The sequence below is a fragment of the Pelophylax lessonae genome (genome assembly GCF_965119305.1).
Source record: "Pelophylax lessonae genome assembly, chromosome: 10".
NCBI lineage: Eukaryota > Metazoa > Chordata > Amphibia > Anura > Ranidae > Pelophylax > Pelophylax lessonae.
Genome location: NC_138777.1, coordinates 41,647,631 through 41,664,874, shown reverse-complemented (window position 1 = coordinate 41,664,874; position 17,244 = coordinate 41,647,631). Strand labels below are relative to the sequence as shown.

Genomic DNA, 17,244 nt, shown 5'->3' with positions numbered 1-17,244 from the left:
CCATGTGGTCTACACAGGCTACTTCCCCTTCAGTCTATCACAAATGCTATTGCCAGACTCATCCATCTTAACAACCGCTAAGTGTCTGCCTCTCTCTACCAATCCCTTCACTGACTTTAAATTGCCCACGAAATACAAAATACTAACAACAACATAGAAAGCTTTTCAAAACTCTGCCCCCAGCTACATCACCAGTCTTGTCACAAAATATTACCAAAGCTGTCATCTTCCCTCCTCCCAAGACCTCCTGATCTCTGGCTCCCTTGTTTCCTTCTCCGATGCTGGCCTCCAGAACTTTTCCAGAGCCTCTCCCATCTTCTAGAACTCCCTAACCCAACCTGTCCAGCTATCTTTGAACACTCATCTATTCAGGGAAACCTATCCTGCTTTCAACTGATACATTCTCCATCAGCTCACCCTCCACAGGTATTAAAGTTTTTGTAACTTTGGGTTGGCATATGCTGCCAGTCCCTCTCTTGTATTCAGCTATAAAGCACTATGTAAGAGTGTGTGGAAAACAAAGCTTCTAAATACCATTTTTGCAGATATCTTCAGACCGGTCACGTGACTCCCGGCCACTCTTCTAGTCTGATCCAGGTCTACAGCAGTAGGACCCGAGCTCTCCCGCTGACCTCAGCTGGGAGGTCACGTGACTGCTTTGCTGGCCGCTCGGCTCCCCCACTCCCGTTGTAGTCCTTAGATGGGGGGCGGAGAGCGGCTGAGAGTCACGTGACCAGCCTGAAGCTATCTGCAAACATGGTATTTACAAGCTTCGTTTTCCAAATGCACTTACATATTGTGTCATACCTGAATACAAGAGAGGGTCTGGCAGTCATTTTTTTAAATCTTTAAATCAATACTAATAGCGGCAGGAGGGGAGGGACATCACACACACAGACAGCTGACAAGCAAGGAGGGGAGGGGGGAGGAGGACACAGGACAGAGTGTTTGACGGAGACACGTATCCTGACCCATAGCTCAGCAGCCATAATAAACGTTGTCTCCTCTCAGGGGAGGAGTCAGAACCAGGCAGGATCAAACAGGAATTGTAGGAGATACAAAGGGGTAATTAAAAAAAACAAAAGCACTATGCTACAACTTGCACATTACAGGGAAAGGAGCATCATTTTTGGGGGGGTAACTACCACTTTAAACTTTAGTAACACTTGCTCTTCCCTTTCAGATTGTAAGCTCTCACAAGCAGAGCCCTCCTTACCCTTGTGTCTTCATTTGTGTCATAACTATACTGGCTCCATTTATTTTGTAAAGTGCTGCCCAAACTGTTGTCACTATATAAATCACGTATAATGATAATACTTTGTACCATCAGACAAGGCATGCTGAGTCTGGTCTATGAACAGTGCCCTCCTCATCACTGTTGCAACTGTTGAATGCTGTCTATCTATATCTTCTTCATTATGCCACATAAAGAGAATGTATAGTGGCTTTGTATATAGAGTAGTATAGGGTAGTATAGAGTATTATTAGGGGTTATTTGTTGTGGTCAAGACTAAAATATACAGCAGACTGATGACATAATCTCTGTCTAGGCAATGTCACATAACTGGAACCCAAATATTGCATTCATAATAGAAGTTGGAGCTTTTATTAAAAAATATGTGACGTGAGAAATGTATTCATGCAGACTTGTAAAATTAAATTACTGGATTATTGTTGCATACACTTATCCCACCAAATGCAGGAATGCAGGGGGTTATATTTGTGGCCACTGACGCAAATGTCAGGGTGTTCAATGACTACAATGCTGGAGGTTATTATTGCAGTGACTGATACAATGCATTGGGGTTTTTATTCCATCCACTGACACCAATGCTGGGTGTTATATGGTTTAGATTAGAAATTATTACATATTAGGCTGTGTTTCTTTAAAGTAGTTTTAAAGGCTCAAAGTTTTTACATGAATGCATTATATGGGTGCACCCCCCCCCCCCCCTTATACTTTCCTTAGCCCCATCTCGATCAAGCAATGTGCATGAGCACAGTGGCTCTCTTGGGTCTCTCCTTTTTGGCTCACACTGCTGTCAATCCAAGTCAGTAAGCCAAAGAGAGGAGAGCGAGGCCAAGCCACGATCTGTGTATGAATGGATACACAGAGCATGGCTCAAAAGCGAGCCTGCCCACATGCCCCCAAAGCAAAATGCTTGCTATTGGGAGCACTTGGCAGAAGGGAGGGGCCAGGACCACCGGCGGGGGACCCAAAAAAAGAGAATCGGGGCTGCTTTGTGCAAAACCATTACACAGAGCAGGTAAGCATAACATGTTTTATTTTTTTTAATTCTTTTTTTTTTTGGAACCACTTTAAGTTTTTTTTTTGTACTGTGCCAAACATTAGCAGCTCTGGGATGTCAAAACCTAACGTGTCAAATCACTTTACTGTAATTTATGAAAATTGTATAATCATCCTTAAAATCCAGTTCACACCAGTGCGCTGATCTGCATTTTAGCACAGCTGTAAAATGCAGATCAAGGGAAGGACATCTGAAAAACAATAATTGCAAATGTGTCCTATTCTCACCATAACCTTGCGCATGCATGTCAACAGACATCAAATATATGTCAACAGACGTCAGCGCTTGTTAAAACGTGACTTAAATGGATGGAAATGTACATGCATTTTCCATACATTTAGTGCATTGGCCTTTAGACATCCTGTTCTGTAAATGTGCAAAGGGTTTTTTCCCTACCTGCAAGGCTCAGGCTCTATGTACTGTAGAAGTGTATCAGGAACCCTACAATACCACTGATTGCAAAGAGAAGTCTAAGAACTGTTAAAATGCTTACTTTTCCATCTGAACATACATGTTGCCTTCTAGCTTCAAAACCTTTTGAGCTGCTGATCTAGAAAAATTTGCAGATCAGGAGTTCTGAGATTACTTGCTGCATGCTTGTTCCAGATCAGTGACTCAAAAAGTACTAATATAGATGTAGCACCCTACAGGTAGGTGCTAGGTAAAAGTATAGTGGGCCTTGGCTGCCTAACAGCAGCGCCATGATTTCAGCTGGACTGTCATGTCTCCCAAGTGTGTCTGCTGAGAGGGGAGTCTCCCGACTGGCTCTATGAGAGGATTCTCATTGGACAGTGGAGGAAACCCAATCAGAGACACACTCAGGCCTGTATCTACCCCAGAAGGCAGATTCTGCCACAGAGGATTCTGGGAGTGGGTATACGTTTTGAGGGAACGCATGACGCAGCGTCTTTGGCAGGAAGCAGAGTCCCAGGAGGGGGAGTATGGCTGTCTCTCCTCCTGTCAGAATGATGGCTGCCTGGGAATCCAGAGAGTGCTGAGTTGAGCTGCAAAGGGGATCCGGTGTGCCGAGGACCAGTGGAGGAAGAGGGGTTCAGTTCCAGGAAAGCCTGCCAAGGTCGTGAGTACTGTGAACTGCCCCTAGGGGTCTGCCAAGTGTAGAGGGGACCACTCCAGAGAAGGTTCCAGGGATCCAGGAGTCAGCTAGTTGTGAAAGAGAGTGCCTAGTCAGAGGACCCTGAAGTGTTATAGGGGGTACCTAGTCAGATGACCCTGAAGTGTAAAAGGGGGCAACAGTGGTTGGGCCCTGAAGAGTCAGTGTACAGTGTGTAGTGTACAGAGTTAAAAGTTGTAGCAGCACAAGCAGTAACAAGGAGCTACCTCAGTCAGTGAAGGGCTGGAGGGAGCTGTTCAGTGACTTTTGAGCTAAATCGAGTGTCAGGAGTCAAGTGTTCTACAGTCCTGGATCTTCTGAGTTAACAAACAAGTTAAAGTCAAAGGTCCAGCACAATTTCAGCATAACAGTATCTTTGAACGCCAGGAAGCGCTGGTCGGCATTCAGCTGGCGTCAAGAAAGCGCCAACGGGCATTTTTGTACAAAGTCCCAGTTAAGCCTAGAAGAGCCAGAGGAGTATCCCACTCATTCCATTCTCCCATCCCCAATATTCAATAAACAAAACAAACCAAACATGCCGGAATGGTCATTGTCTCAGTTCTCACACCTGGGTTCACAATTTAAATGTGTTGGAAGTGTTACCGGTAACAATGGCAAACCCAACTCAGGCCAAAGGCCTGGAAATATTGCTACATACCTAAAATATAAAAACCAGAAGATGAACAAGACAGCCTGCCTGCTACCATTTTCAGGTGAAATGTGGCCCTCCACATATTTATTTTATGATAGGTTTCTTCATTGAGCAACCAAAATCCCTTAAATTAAACTCCTTTGTATGATTTTTACCTATTACATAGTTAGTGAGGTTGAAAAAAGACACCAGTCCATCCAGTTCAACCTATAATAACGCTGACCTGTAGGTACAATAAATAGCTCTACAACGTGCTCCGTTTAGGAGATATTTACTTTAGATGCAGCTTGTGACATCATCGGTGCATGTGCTCTGAAGAGGTGGCAAACCGTGCTGGCCCTTCAAAGCCGTTCCGTAAACAGCGACTCCCGCGCGAATGCGCAGGAGTGACTTAATCGCTGGCTTGGCCATTTTTTATTGCGGAAGGCCACCAGCATGGAAAAGAAGACTGGGTGAAGATGGAAGTGCCTTCAGCAGTGACAGCAGGCCACTGGAGGGTTTCATTTTTAGGTAAGTCTGTTATAATATGCTAGTATGCAATGCATACTAGCACATTATGACTTAAGGCCCCAAAGCAGTATGTCGTTTTTGAAATTACATCATGAATAATTAGCTTTGAATAACTACATATTTCCAGCATATAGGGAAGTGTTTGCGATGAAACTTTGGAGTTTCTATTGGCTTGCTGGGCTTTTTAACCGCCTTAGCGGTAATCCCGAGCGTGACTCGGGGTTGATTTTTCATTGCAGGAACGGTAACCCCGAGTCACGCTCGGGGTGGATTGCAGAGAGCGCAGCGGAGCTTCTCTTACCTTATCCTGGCGATCCAGCGATGATCTCTCATTGCTGCGACCGCCAGCCGAGAGTCCCGCCGCTCCTCCGTCCCTCCGTCGGTACGATCACTTCCTAGTTCCGTTCCCTGCAGCAGCAATGCTGCATGGGAGCGGAACTAGGGAGGGAAATTCAAAAAAAAAAAAAAAAACGTTACACAAAACACACTTTATATTATATTATATATATATATGCATATATATATATATATATATATATATATATATATATGCATGCATATATATATATATATATATATATATATATATATATATATATATATATATATATATATATATATATATAATATGCACACACACACACACACATATATATATATATATATATATATATATATATATATATATATATATATATAAAATTATATTATTGATTCAATTATAATTCATGCGTTATATATTATATATATATATGTGTGTGTATATATATATATATATATATATATATACACACACACATATCTGTATATAATATATAATGCATGAATTATAATCTAATCAATAATATAATTTTATTATATATATTATATATTAAATAATAAAATAATATTATTGATTTGATTATAATTCATGCGTTTGTGTTTCAAATTTATCACATCTGGGATGTCTACTAGAGTCTTGTTTTGGTCAGGTTTAAGTCAGTAATTACTAAGAATTGTAGGCCTATAATACATAACGCCAAATTTCCATGAAAAGAATTGTACCGCTTTTGGTATGTAATTCCAGACATAATCATACCGCCAGGGAGGTTAAACACATTCTATAACACGTGGCTAGGATCTCTTGAGTGGGTCAGCCATTATATGAGAACTGTACTAGATTGCATACCTTTGTTTAGCTTAGCTATGATACTGGTGACATCCTCCTCGCTGTCTTCAGCTCCTGTAAAGCATAAGAAATAATTTATTCAGCATGCTACATAAAAGACTATGCAGATATCAATACAAGAAAAATACTTGCTCCTAAGACATTGATTGAAAGCCACTCTAGACACATGGTAGCAGAAGATCCCACGGCGAGGTCCGTCAGAAGTTCTGCCCCCTCCTCCTCCCTCCTCCTTTCTCTGCTTTCAGGCCAGTAACTGAGCGCAGCACGCTCCAAGCATGCGCAGTAGGGACCTGGCCATGAAGCCGCAAGGCTTCAATGCTGGGTTCCCTTACCCGCAATGGCGGCGGCAGTATCTGACAGCTGATGGAAACCTCGGCTGCGGTGTCGACATCGCTGGACTCCAGGACAGGTAAGTGTCCTAATATTAAAAGTCAGAAGCTACAGTATGTGTAGCTGCTAACTTTACATTTTTGGAGGGGGAGGCCGGAACACTGCTTTAACTACAAGGAAAAAACATGGGTTTACCCAAAATTAAAATAAATAAAAAAATATTATTATGCTTTATGTTATAAAATAAAAATGTATTATTTATCTATTAACTTTGAAATTACTAGTTTGAAGTTATAACTTCAAACTTTAGTACCATATATACTCGAGTATAAGCCGACCCAAATATAAGCCGAGGCCCCTAATTTACCACAAAAAAATGGGAAAAATGATTGACTCAAGTATAAGCCTAGGGTGGAAAATACAGCAGCTACTGGACCCAACTGGACCACCACAAGACCCAAAACAGGGGCTGCGGGCATGGTACAGAAGAATGCAATGCTGCGGACATGGTACAGGAGAATGCAGGGCTGTGGGCATGGTACAGGTAAATGCAGGGCTGTGGGCATGGGACAGGAGAATGCAGGGCTGTGGGCATGGTACAGGAGAATGCAGGGCTGTGGGCATGGGACAGGAGAATGCAGGGCTGTGGGCATGGGACAGGAGAATGCAGGGCTGTGGGCATGGGACAGGAGAATGCAGGGCTGTGGGCATGGGACAGGAGAATGCAGGGCTGTAAGCATGGTAATGGTACAGGAGAATGCAGGGCTGTGAGCATGGTAATGGTACAGGAGAATGCAGGGCTGTGAGCATGGTAATGGTACAGGAGAATGCAGGGCTGTGAGCATGGTAATGGTACAGGAGAATGCAGGGCTGTGAGCATGGTAATGGTACAGGAGAATGCAGGGCTGCAGGCATAGTACAAGAGAATGCGGGGCTGTGGGCATACTACAGGAGATGCAGTGCTGCGGGCATGGTACAGGTGTACCATGCCCACAGCACTGCATCTCTTGGAGTATGCCCACAGCCCCGCATAATGGCTGGTAGTGTGGCTGTGGAGGAGTCTCACTTACCTGTTCCTGAGGCGCCAACACGTCATTGCGCATGCGCCGCCGCCGCTCGGGAAAGCTCGTATACGTTCGGCTATTCCCGGGAATAGCCGAACGTGTACGGCCTTTCCCGAGCGGTGGCGGCGCATGCATGGTGACATGTTGGCGCGGGACGCAGGCCGTCTTTACCACAGGGCAAAAGGGGCAGCTGCCCTGGGCCCAGTCATTGTTGTAGGGCCCAATGCAGCTGCCCCTTGGGCCCGCACTGCCTACAAATAGGTAATAAGTGGATTTTAGAGGGCCCAAGAAAATATTTGCCCAGGGTCCAATTAATATTAAAGATGGCCCTGGCTGGACGGGGCCATTTTTAAATCTAAGGCACCTCAGGAGCACGTTGGGCCGGCCGGGGACATTTTTTTTATTTATGACTCGAGTATAAGCCAAGGGGGACGTTTTCAGCACAAAAAAAATGTGCTGAAAAACTCGGCTTATACTGGAGTATATATGGTAATTTGACCGTTAAGCCACCTGCTTGAGTACAGTTTCTGAAAATATAGTAAATTACCTTAAAAAACAATATACAATATTTACTTATGGTAATTAACCACTTGCCACCCAGATCAATTCTGACACTTCTCTCCTACATGTAAAAATCATCATTTTTTGCTAGAATATATATATATATATATATATATATATATATATATATATTTTTTAGTTGGACTGTTTCCCTGTTTTACCATTTGTTTTAAATTCTCCTGCATTTCACCTTTTAGTAAATAACCTTCAACCATTTATTGTTTACTTGTTTATTACAGAATATTACTGTTATATTTCTGGCTTCAGAAATTTTTTATTTTTTCTACAATTTTTATTGCGATATTTGCTAGTAAAATTGTTTTCAGCATGAACAAAAAGGGTGACAGCATTTGTAAATATTTTTGTTAAATGAGTAGAACTAATAGAACTGCAATCACTTACATAATGAGAATCGAATATGTAACCTGTGTGTATCTGGCTCTGATACTAGCCAGTGCCTCATTAGCCAATGACCTCACCGCACATCTCTGCCACAAACTGTCCACTTAGAAAAGATTGTTCACTGCATTTAGTAAATTAGGTGAAGTTCTGTTCAACAAGCCAATTATATGCTAGCAAAATGTATTTTTTTAGTATTGTCCCTATTGTCCCTATTATTGTAATAATAGTATACACAGGTTTGTTAATTTCCAATAAAAATGTCCTTAAAAAAATAGTTTCACCTCATTTACTAAAATACACTTTACAAACAGCCTCTATTTCTTTAGAAAATTAGCTTCACTGTGTCCTAATTCACACATTTTCAGTAGGACTCTGTAGATGATATTTCATAGCTGTGGTTAGCCTTAGTTATTAATATTTTGGGGTATTACAATTTTCCTTGACAGCTGTGTCCACTGAAAGGGTGACAATTGACACAAGAGGGAAGTCAAACCTATTTTATCCAAGCACACTGTTTCTTTCAATGGAGGATGGGGGCGATGAGAGGCTCTGACTGATGCTACCAACTATAAGGGAACATTAGCCCATGCCCAATCAATATCTCCCACCAAAGGTTGGACTTATCCAAATACTGCTATCGTGTCTAATCAGCACTACTATTGAGCAGTCACACAACCAAGGGTAGAAGTCATGCAAAATCTTGTATATGGGGGTCATAGCAGACACTTTCTGAATTTTAGTTTGTCAGCCAAGGAAAGAATAAAGGGTAGTGAGCCCTTTACTAGTGTCGTTGCACCAGTGCTGTGACCATTTTTGCAGGGGCTCAGCAAGTGTAAAATCTTTTTAGGTGGTGTAGCGATAGTGAGGTCTGACCAACCCTAAACTGTGTGGGGAGGATTGGGGAGAAGAACTAAATACTATGCCACGCCACCTGGCTCATTCACTTTCTCCAAAATGTGCTCCATTTAGGATTCGGCACTGCGTGACTTTAACGGACAATTGTGCGGTCGTGCGACGCTGTACCTAAACTAATTTGACGTCCTTTTTTTCCCCACAAACAGAGCTTTCTTTTGGTGGTATTTGATCTCCTGTGCGATTTTTTGATCACGCGCTATAAACAAAAAAATAGCGTCAATTTTGCAAAAATAACAATATTTTTCAAAAATTATTATATGAAATTCCCCAAAAAAAATGTAAAAATCAAAATGTTTTAACATTTTAGGCCAATTTGTTTTATGCTACATATTTTTGGTAAAAAAAATTGCAAAAAGCGTATTTTGATTGGTTTGCGCAAAAGTTATTGCCTTTACTAACTAAGGGAAAGATTTTTGTAATTTTTGTTGTTTTTTTTTAACGCGTAATGGCGGCGATCTGCGATTTTTTTTGCGGGACTGCGACATTGCGGCGGAAAGATCGGACCCTTGACTGTCATTTTTGACACTTTTGGGGTTACCAGTGACATTACTACAGTAATCAGTGCTATACATATGCACGGTTACTGTAAAATGACACTGGTAGTGAAGGGGTTAACTTTATTTGAGAGGGAGGAGTGGTGTGTGTCCCTAGGGGCGTGATTCTTACTGTGATTGGCTGTGGCTTGAAGTGTAGGAACAGTGATCAACGGTCCTACATAGTAGAACCGTATGATCACTATTCCTACACAGGGGAGAATGACAGGCGGCTTGTTTACATCACCCGCCTGCCTTTCTCCCTCTCCACCGACGATCGCCGAGTGACCGGCAGACATCGGGTCCGCCGGTCACAGGCGTGGGGGGGGGGTCCGTGACCGTGCAGGAGCGGGAGCCCGCCTCCGGCGGTGCGCGCTCGCTCCCTAGACCCTCACAGGCTAGTGACGTACCCACACGTCACTTTGCCTATGAGGGACTGACCGCCGCAGTATATGTACTTGCGGCGGTCGGCAAGTTGTTAAAGTGGGAGTAAACTCCAATGCATGCATTTTACCTATACTTAAGCCTATAATAAGGCTTACCTGTAGGTACTGTAAATATCTCCTAAACATGCACCATTTAGGAGATATTCACTGTAGATGCAGCCAGTGAGGTCACCAGCACATGCGCTCTGAAGGAATGGCATACCTGTGCTGTTCACTCAGAGTCCTGTGCCGTAAATGGCGGCTCCTGCGCGCATGTGCAGAAGTGACGTTATCGCTCCGGCCACTCACACCGCTGGAGTTCGTGGACCCGGAAGGAACAATAGGTGAAGATGGAAGCATCTTCAGCAGTGACAGCACACCACTGGAGATCTTGGTTCTAAGGTAAGTTTCACCAGACTTGCAGGGTAAAAAAAAAATTCTATAAATAACTATAAAACTATATATATCTATATGAATAACTATATAAATCAAACCCTGGATACGTGACATCACTGCACACATGAACCGCAGTCCTCTTGCCACAGTATATCTACAGTAGGCAGTCTGCAAGCGGTTAAAGAACTTTGCCTCTCTGAAGAAGCTACCATGATGTAAAACTCTGTTACAGGGGTGTCCAACCATTTGAGCTTCCTGGTCCACAGTAGAAGAAGAATTGTCTTGGGCCACACATAAAATACAACAACAATAAGGATAACTGATGAGCAGAAAAAGTCAGGAAGATCACAAGTTAACGATCATAACGATCACTGGCAGCAATTCTCAATTAATTTTCAAGGTGCTCATCAGATATTTTGCTTCTAATTTTGCCATTTGTGTGCTTGAAAATAGCTGCTCACTAAGGTGATGTCCAGGTGGTATTTTCCCCCGGTGAGAATTGCAAAATACATTCCCTCATACTCTGTATCGTGCTTCCGGGGGCCGCTCGGACCCAGGCGATGTTAAATACATAATGAACAGGTTAAACGGTTATGGATCTGAGTCTATAACAGGATTAGTAAAATTCTACATTTGAACTTACGCAAGGACCCCTGGAAAGCCCTGCTACACAAACCTATCGGGAGACTTACAAAAAAAAGAACGCGTTTTGGTTACCCATGTTTTCATGGCTATGGTTCTTTCCTTTAATGATGTCAAGCACTTGCACGTTGGTTAATGAGAAACGTATGATTCTAACTGATACGCAAGATAAATCCCTACAGATCTGGCAACCTTGGTTGGACCACTTTGCGACCGCCCATGTGTTTTCTAGATTTCTAAGCTGCAACAACTGGTGAGCTATGATGGATTCCCCTGGGGTAAAGTGACCCCATCCCCACCCTTCCCCCCCCCCCCCATCCATCTCTTTGTTTTAACGTTAACCCTGTGTTATGTCCAGTTTTTACCATAATTTTGGGCAGGCTCATTAATTGCCCTATTATTTTTCTTAGGGTCCATTCCTATCTGTACTTATGTACTCTGTTCCATGAGTGGCCCCATGCCTACAGTTGGAGTAAGATGGAAACATTTCTGTCTCATTTTTTGGCACAATCACTTAGGGTTTCTGTAATACTGAGGCTGAGGAGGTTTGATAACAGATACCACTCTGGATTTTTGTCTGGTTCCACCTCTTGATACACAGCATTTAGGTTGTGTATGTGATTTATGTTCCCCAATACTGGCTGCCTCCTCTGTCACTGTCAACGGAGGACAATGTTGACTGTGTATTTTTATAGGTACTTCTGTTCTTTATACTTTTCCTAGATAGAGGGACAACTTACTTGTACATCTTGTTGTAAAGTGCTTGTAGAATTGTACCGCAACCAAATTTGTACACTGTTTGTGATCCCTCTATTTTTTCCAGTAAAAACATTGTGAATGAAAATCGAAATATAGGTGCTGCCGAAAACTAATGACATGAATAAGGAGCGATTGTGAAGAGTGGGATAATTTTCTTTGGGAAGATAAAACTCATAAAAGTCCAGTAAAGAGACACAAGTCACATTTTTCTTCGGCTGCATGTGTTCGCAAAGTGTAAACAAATTTTTACAAAAAATTCCACCCAAAAATCAACAAGTTTACGATTTTGTGTTGGGTCGCATTCATAGCTGTCTTGGGCTGCAGGTCGGACACCCCTGCTCTGTTACATTCCTGTCTGTGTGTGGCAGTGAGTGTGCCATCATTTCTTAAAGGTCAGCATTGTAACGACGAATGGTGCACATTGTCACTAATACACTTAGTGGTGGCTGCTGTGTGGTTAAGGGATTACCTGATAAATTACCTGCCACTGTGACAATCACTCTAAGCTAGTGCTTAAATTGTTGTCTCAGAACTGGAAAATCTCTGCCCAGAGTGAGGCTGAGTGCAGTGGGGTAGTGTGGGGAGCAGATGTAATGGACAATGTAGCGCTAATCCTCAACAAACAACTCAGAAGAACCGAGCATATAAAGTCCATAAAAAGTCCCAATTTATCAGATGAATTATACTGCAGGTCCGTGATACCACCACCAAACACCCTGTTCACACTGTCCCTTACCAGATGGAGATGATCCCCATGACAGAGATCCCAAATGCCAAAAGATTCTGCTATGACCCAGGGTGGTCCTCCTCCTGTCCCGCAACCTCCAGGCAAATGATCAAAGGTGGGTATGGAATAAAGAACAGGGCAGCATCATAGCACAGACCATTAAGTTTTATTCACACCAAAAAAGGGATAAAAACACTTACAAAAGCAGGATAAAATCGAGCATGTCAATCAGAAGATGATTCGATCCAGCATGTTCCGCTAGTACCGCAGCAAACCACCCAAAAGATGGCCGCAGCGCTCCTCCATGTGGGCGAGCGTGACCGCAAGCACCGCCCAAGTGTGGGGAGCAGCCTGGGAAGGTCTCCCCGGATGCAACATTTAGAGGGGGGCAGAAATTAGGCTAGGTTCACACTTGTGCAGGCCATGCAGCCCATTCAATTTAAAACAGAGGAAATAAGTCCCTGCACAGCTGCACTACTTTGGAATCGCAGCTTGCACAGGAATCCCGAGTACAGTGCGGTTCCCAGTGCAGGTGCGATTTCCAGTGCAGGTGGCGTGCCTTTAGGATTAATGGCACATGCCCAAGGGTCCCACGTTTCACTGTACGGGTGGTTGCAGCTGCGGGAATTTGTGCGGGGCCCACAGTGGCACCACCTGCACAGGTGTGAACCTAGCTTTAGTCTCCATGGGAACATATATAGCACGTAGTCCATACCTCCCAACTTTTTGAGATGGGAATGAGGGACACCTATTAGCAAAAGTATGTAGGCATAGGACACACCCTGTGCCACGCCTCCTTGAAGTAATAATAAACAAAAAAAATGATTAGTTAAACCCACCAGTGCTTTTTTTACCACCACTATTCCTTTATACTGGCTTTTGAAATTTACAAATGCAGAGATTTAGAAATTGGATGAAAGGTTTAGCACTGGGAAACACTTTTTAAAATGTAAAAAGTGTATTTTATACACAACTATATAGATCAGACCGAAATGAGGGACGAGGAATGAGGGACAGAGGGACTTTGTTCCAAATCAGGGACAGTCCCTCGAAATCAGGGACAGTTGGGAGCTATGCGTAGTCTATTTATCTCTTCATGAAGCTTGTACTCACCGGCCCTGCCCATACAGCATTAGGCACCACCCATCCTGTGTAGTTTCCCCTCAGTTCTGTTCCCTGCGCAGACTGTCCTCTGACTGTATTATGGAAACTAATAATAATGATGGATTTCCCGCTGTCCTCCGTCCTGTCCAGTGTCCGGGGGAGGAGCCTCAGTACCGGGAAAGGCTCTCTGATATTACAGATGTACAGAGGAAGCAAGAGAACAACCACTGACATCATGTCCACATAGTGACAGGTACCCATCTATGCCCTGCTGTGTAAGTAGTGTGTGTGTGTGTCTGGTGGGGGGGAGGAGGGGGTTTCTATGGATAGACTGAGGGGTAGTTGGTGGGTCCGGGGTCAGACTGTGGGAGGGGGGTGGTTGATGGGTCCAAGGTCAGACTGGGGGGGTAGGGTGGTTGGCAGGTTCAGGGTCAAACTGGGGGGTTGTTTATGGGTCCAAGGTCAGATTGGGTGGGTGTGTAGTGTTGTGAGTCTGGGCGGGGAGGGGGGGTTGGTGGGTCCAGGGTCAGACTGGGGGGACAGAGTGGTTGGCGGGTCCAGGGTCAGACTGGGGGTATGGTGGTTGGCGAGTCAGATTGGGGGGGGGTAAGGGTGGCAACACGTGTGCTTAGGAGGTCAAGTTTTTAATACTGTACTAGTGAAAGGGAAAAGCAGTAAAACAGGTGTAAATTGAAATCCTGATGCTCACCATTTTGGTTGTCTGTTGCAAGTGAAATCTGTAAAAAAAAAAGGAAAGAATGCAATGTTTTATTAAATACAAGATTACATTTTTTTTGACTGCATTTTAAATTGAGGAAATTTTTCCTACAAATAGATACATTTTGGTGACCTGATTAAATGTACATTTCATTCATATCAAAAATTGTTGCATGGAACTACATGCAGGGACTTTTAGAAGTATGACAAATCTGTCAGTACCCCAGATTACCCAATCTGGTGTTGTGGAAAACCCATTCCTAAACCTTAAGGGCTCTTTGACACAGGCGGACCGTTCAGATCCGCCTGTCCATCTTTTTTGGCGGATCTGAATGGTCCCCCAATGCATTCCTATGGGGCATCGGATGTCAGCGGAGACATGTCTGCTGACATCTGATCCGATCCGTCAAATCTGGACGGATGGGAACCCTATTTTCCATCCGGCCATCGGATCGGATGGGATCGGATGAGAACAGACCGACGGTCCATTCCCATCCGATTCCCCCATAGAGATGTATGGAGATTGGAACTGACAGCTGTGTCTCCCCACACAGTGCGGAGAACAGCTGTCATTCTCCTGCTCAGCGGGGGATCGGCGGATCCCCCGCTGAGATAAATGGAGTCCGTCTGACGGACGGACTGTGTGAAAGGGGCCTTAACTGTGCAAATTCTAGAGATCTTGGATGCATCTTTAGAGGGGTCACCAGCTGGAGGAAGGAAGTCCTGATTCCTCTATAGAAATCTATAATGAGACCCCACATAGAATAGAACACTGTGCCAAGTTCTGGAGACACTTACAAAAAAGATATTGATAAGATAGAACGAGTCCAGAGAAGTGCAACAAAAAGGGTCTGAGGAATAAAACATATCAGGAGACTTCAGGAACTTAATATGAACAGTTTAGAGGAAAGAAAGGAACGGGAAGACATAACTGAAACTTTTAAATACCGTACATCAAAAGGGTGAATAACGTCCAGGAGGGTTGATCAAGGGCTAAGACCGAGAACCTGGGAACATGACTTCAAGCAAGCAGGAGAAAAGTTCAAAACTAATCTTAGAAAGTATTACTTTTGGTTGATGCTTGGAAAAGACTTCCAAAAAAATTTTAATATACATATTTTCCGCCGTCACTCTTCTATGTCTCTTTGTAGACCAAGGATTCTAAACTCTGCCCGCCAATGTTTCTCTGCAGACTATTTAGGCACTAATTTTGGCACAAGAAATTATTCTCATTCACGCTAAGCAAGAGGCTGCTGTCCTGCTCTGAAGGCCTTGTTTAATCTTGCGTAATAAATGTATATAAGGTCTCCATCAATGTAAAACCAGTGAATATTCCTATAAAGTCGTAATTCAAAGTAAGCCTATAATGAAAAATATGTGAGCAGAAGCTACTCATAATGTAAACCCTATAAGAAATCGATCCAATTATGCAGGCAGGCAAAGTTACATACAAATCTCAGCTTTACCTGCTATAACTGGTGTATATTGCCTCACCTGGAGTAGTAACAGCGTTTGTAAGAGGAAGCAAATGATGATGATGTATTTAGCGGCGTCCATGGAACTGAAACAAGGTTTTCCTACAACCTCTGAAGTCTGCTTCACATTAACCTATTTTAGCTGTGTAACAGATTAGAACAAGACAAGAGTATAATAGGCACGAATCAGCAGACTCCGTCAGGACACACAAACGGAGAAAGATCTTCTTACACATGTACCATATTAGATTCCATCTTTTTCACCTCAAGGTGGAATCAATTTCAGCTTGACAAGGATTATTTTGGGACGTGGCTTGTTGCAGGTGACCATAGGCCTATAGGGAAATGTGAAAACGTGCAGAAACCCAGAATAAGCAATTATGTCACTAGTGAAGATCGTAGGTCGCCCAAAGATGTAAGACAGTGCTCCCTAAAAGCATGTGGTCAGAACACTTTCATATTTCTCTACAAAAAAAGCCTAAAAAATTACCAGTGTGACCATGGCAAGGCCAAGGCAGGAGAAGCTCTTCTCCAAGAGAGAAGGGGGTGCAGCTAGTGCAGGAGTATTTTCTGACTCTTTATCACCCCAGCCATTTTCTGCACACTGCAGGATCAGGTTATCCCCGTGTAACCAGCAAAACTTCATGACTAGGGCATAAAAGATGTAGTTCAGTCCTTCCCAAGCTGCCTGGCCACCCCACCACCCAACCCTGCCACCAAATAAGACACTGACTGGGATTTAATGGCCAATTACAAATAACAAAATAAATAACCAATATAAATGCCAAATATACATAACAAAGAACCAGTAACAGACTGGAGACTCAAGGTCCTTGTAGGCAACAAACTTACACCTATGACCCAAAAAGTGGGCCTCCAGCCACGTTGCCACTTGGAGATAGAGTCAGGTACTCAATTACTACCATAAAGATAACAAATTATGGGGAGCCGTACCCAAGACAGGTCTGAATCTGGCGTCTGCATGGCGCTGGTGGGGATCCATCCATGTCCACTAGGGTATTTCACTGAGGTCAGCCAGGACCTCATTCTGTTCAGCTATAGGTAAGACTCTAGAGGGGCAATGGCAACCCCCTTTCCACTATAATTTTTATCTGGGTCACAATGTTTATTTAGTTCTTTTCAGTTTTGGCACTGGGCTCACGTTTGATTTTTCCACCCCTTTTTTTATGTCCTCTAGTTGTCAAGGTATTCACATGGTTCCTCCCTCCATTCCCCTTCTGATCACTCTGTACCTTTTGGTGCCCATCCTAAAAACTTTCTTTAATACCATGGAATTTTCCTTGGTTTTGGTGGACACATCACTAGACACTATTAAAATTTTTTATTCAATATTATACATATATATTGCACCTTAATATACAGTATTTTTTCTAGATCAGTTTGGTCTATATGTTCTGGCAGTGGTAATTGCATCTGATGTCTT

At 43.3% G+C, this 17,244-nt stretch overlaps 1 protein-coding gene and 1 long non-coding RNA gene across 2 annotated transcripts in view; one reads left to right on the top strand and one right to left on the bottom strand.

Moving 5' to 3' along the window:
- The window catches only part of LOC309565205 (high choriolytic enzyme 1-like), a gene marked incomplete at its 5' end in the record, with an annotated part of 59,442 nt that extends 43,560 nt beyond the window's left edge, over positions 1 to 15,882 (bottom strand). The window contains 3 exons of the mRNA XM_082270007.1: positions 5,751 to 5,804; positions 14,318 to 14,345; positions 15,820 to 15,882. Coding sequence (XP_082126133.1) covers positions 5,751 to 5,804; positions 14,318 to 14,345; positions 15,820 to 15,882 — 145 coding nt within the window. The remainder of the gene's footprint in view (positions 1 to 5,750; positions 5,805 to 14,317; positions 14,346 to 15,819) is intronic.
- LOC309565207 overlaps positions 1 to 17,244 on the top strand; it is a 1,884,446-nt gene that overhangs the window by 1,105,760 nt on the left and 761,442 nt on the right. The gene's annotated exons all lie outside the window — the stretch shown is intronic.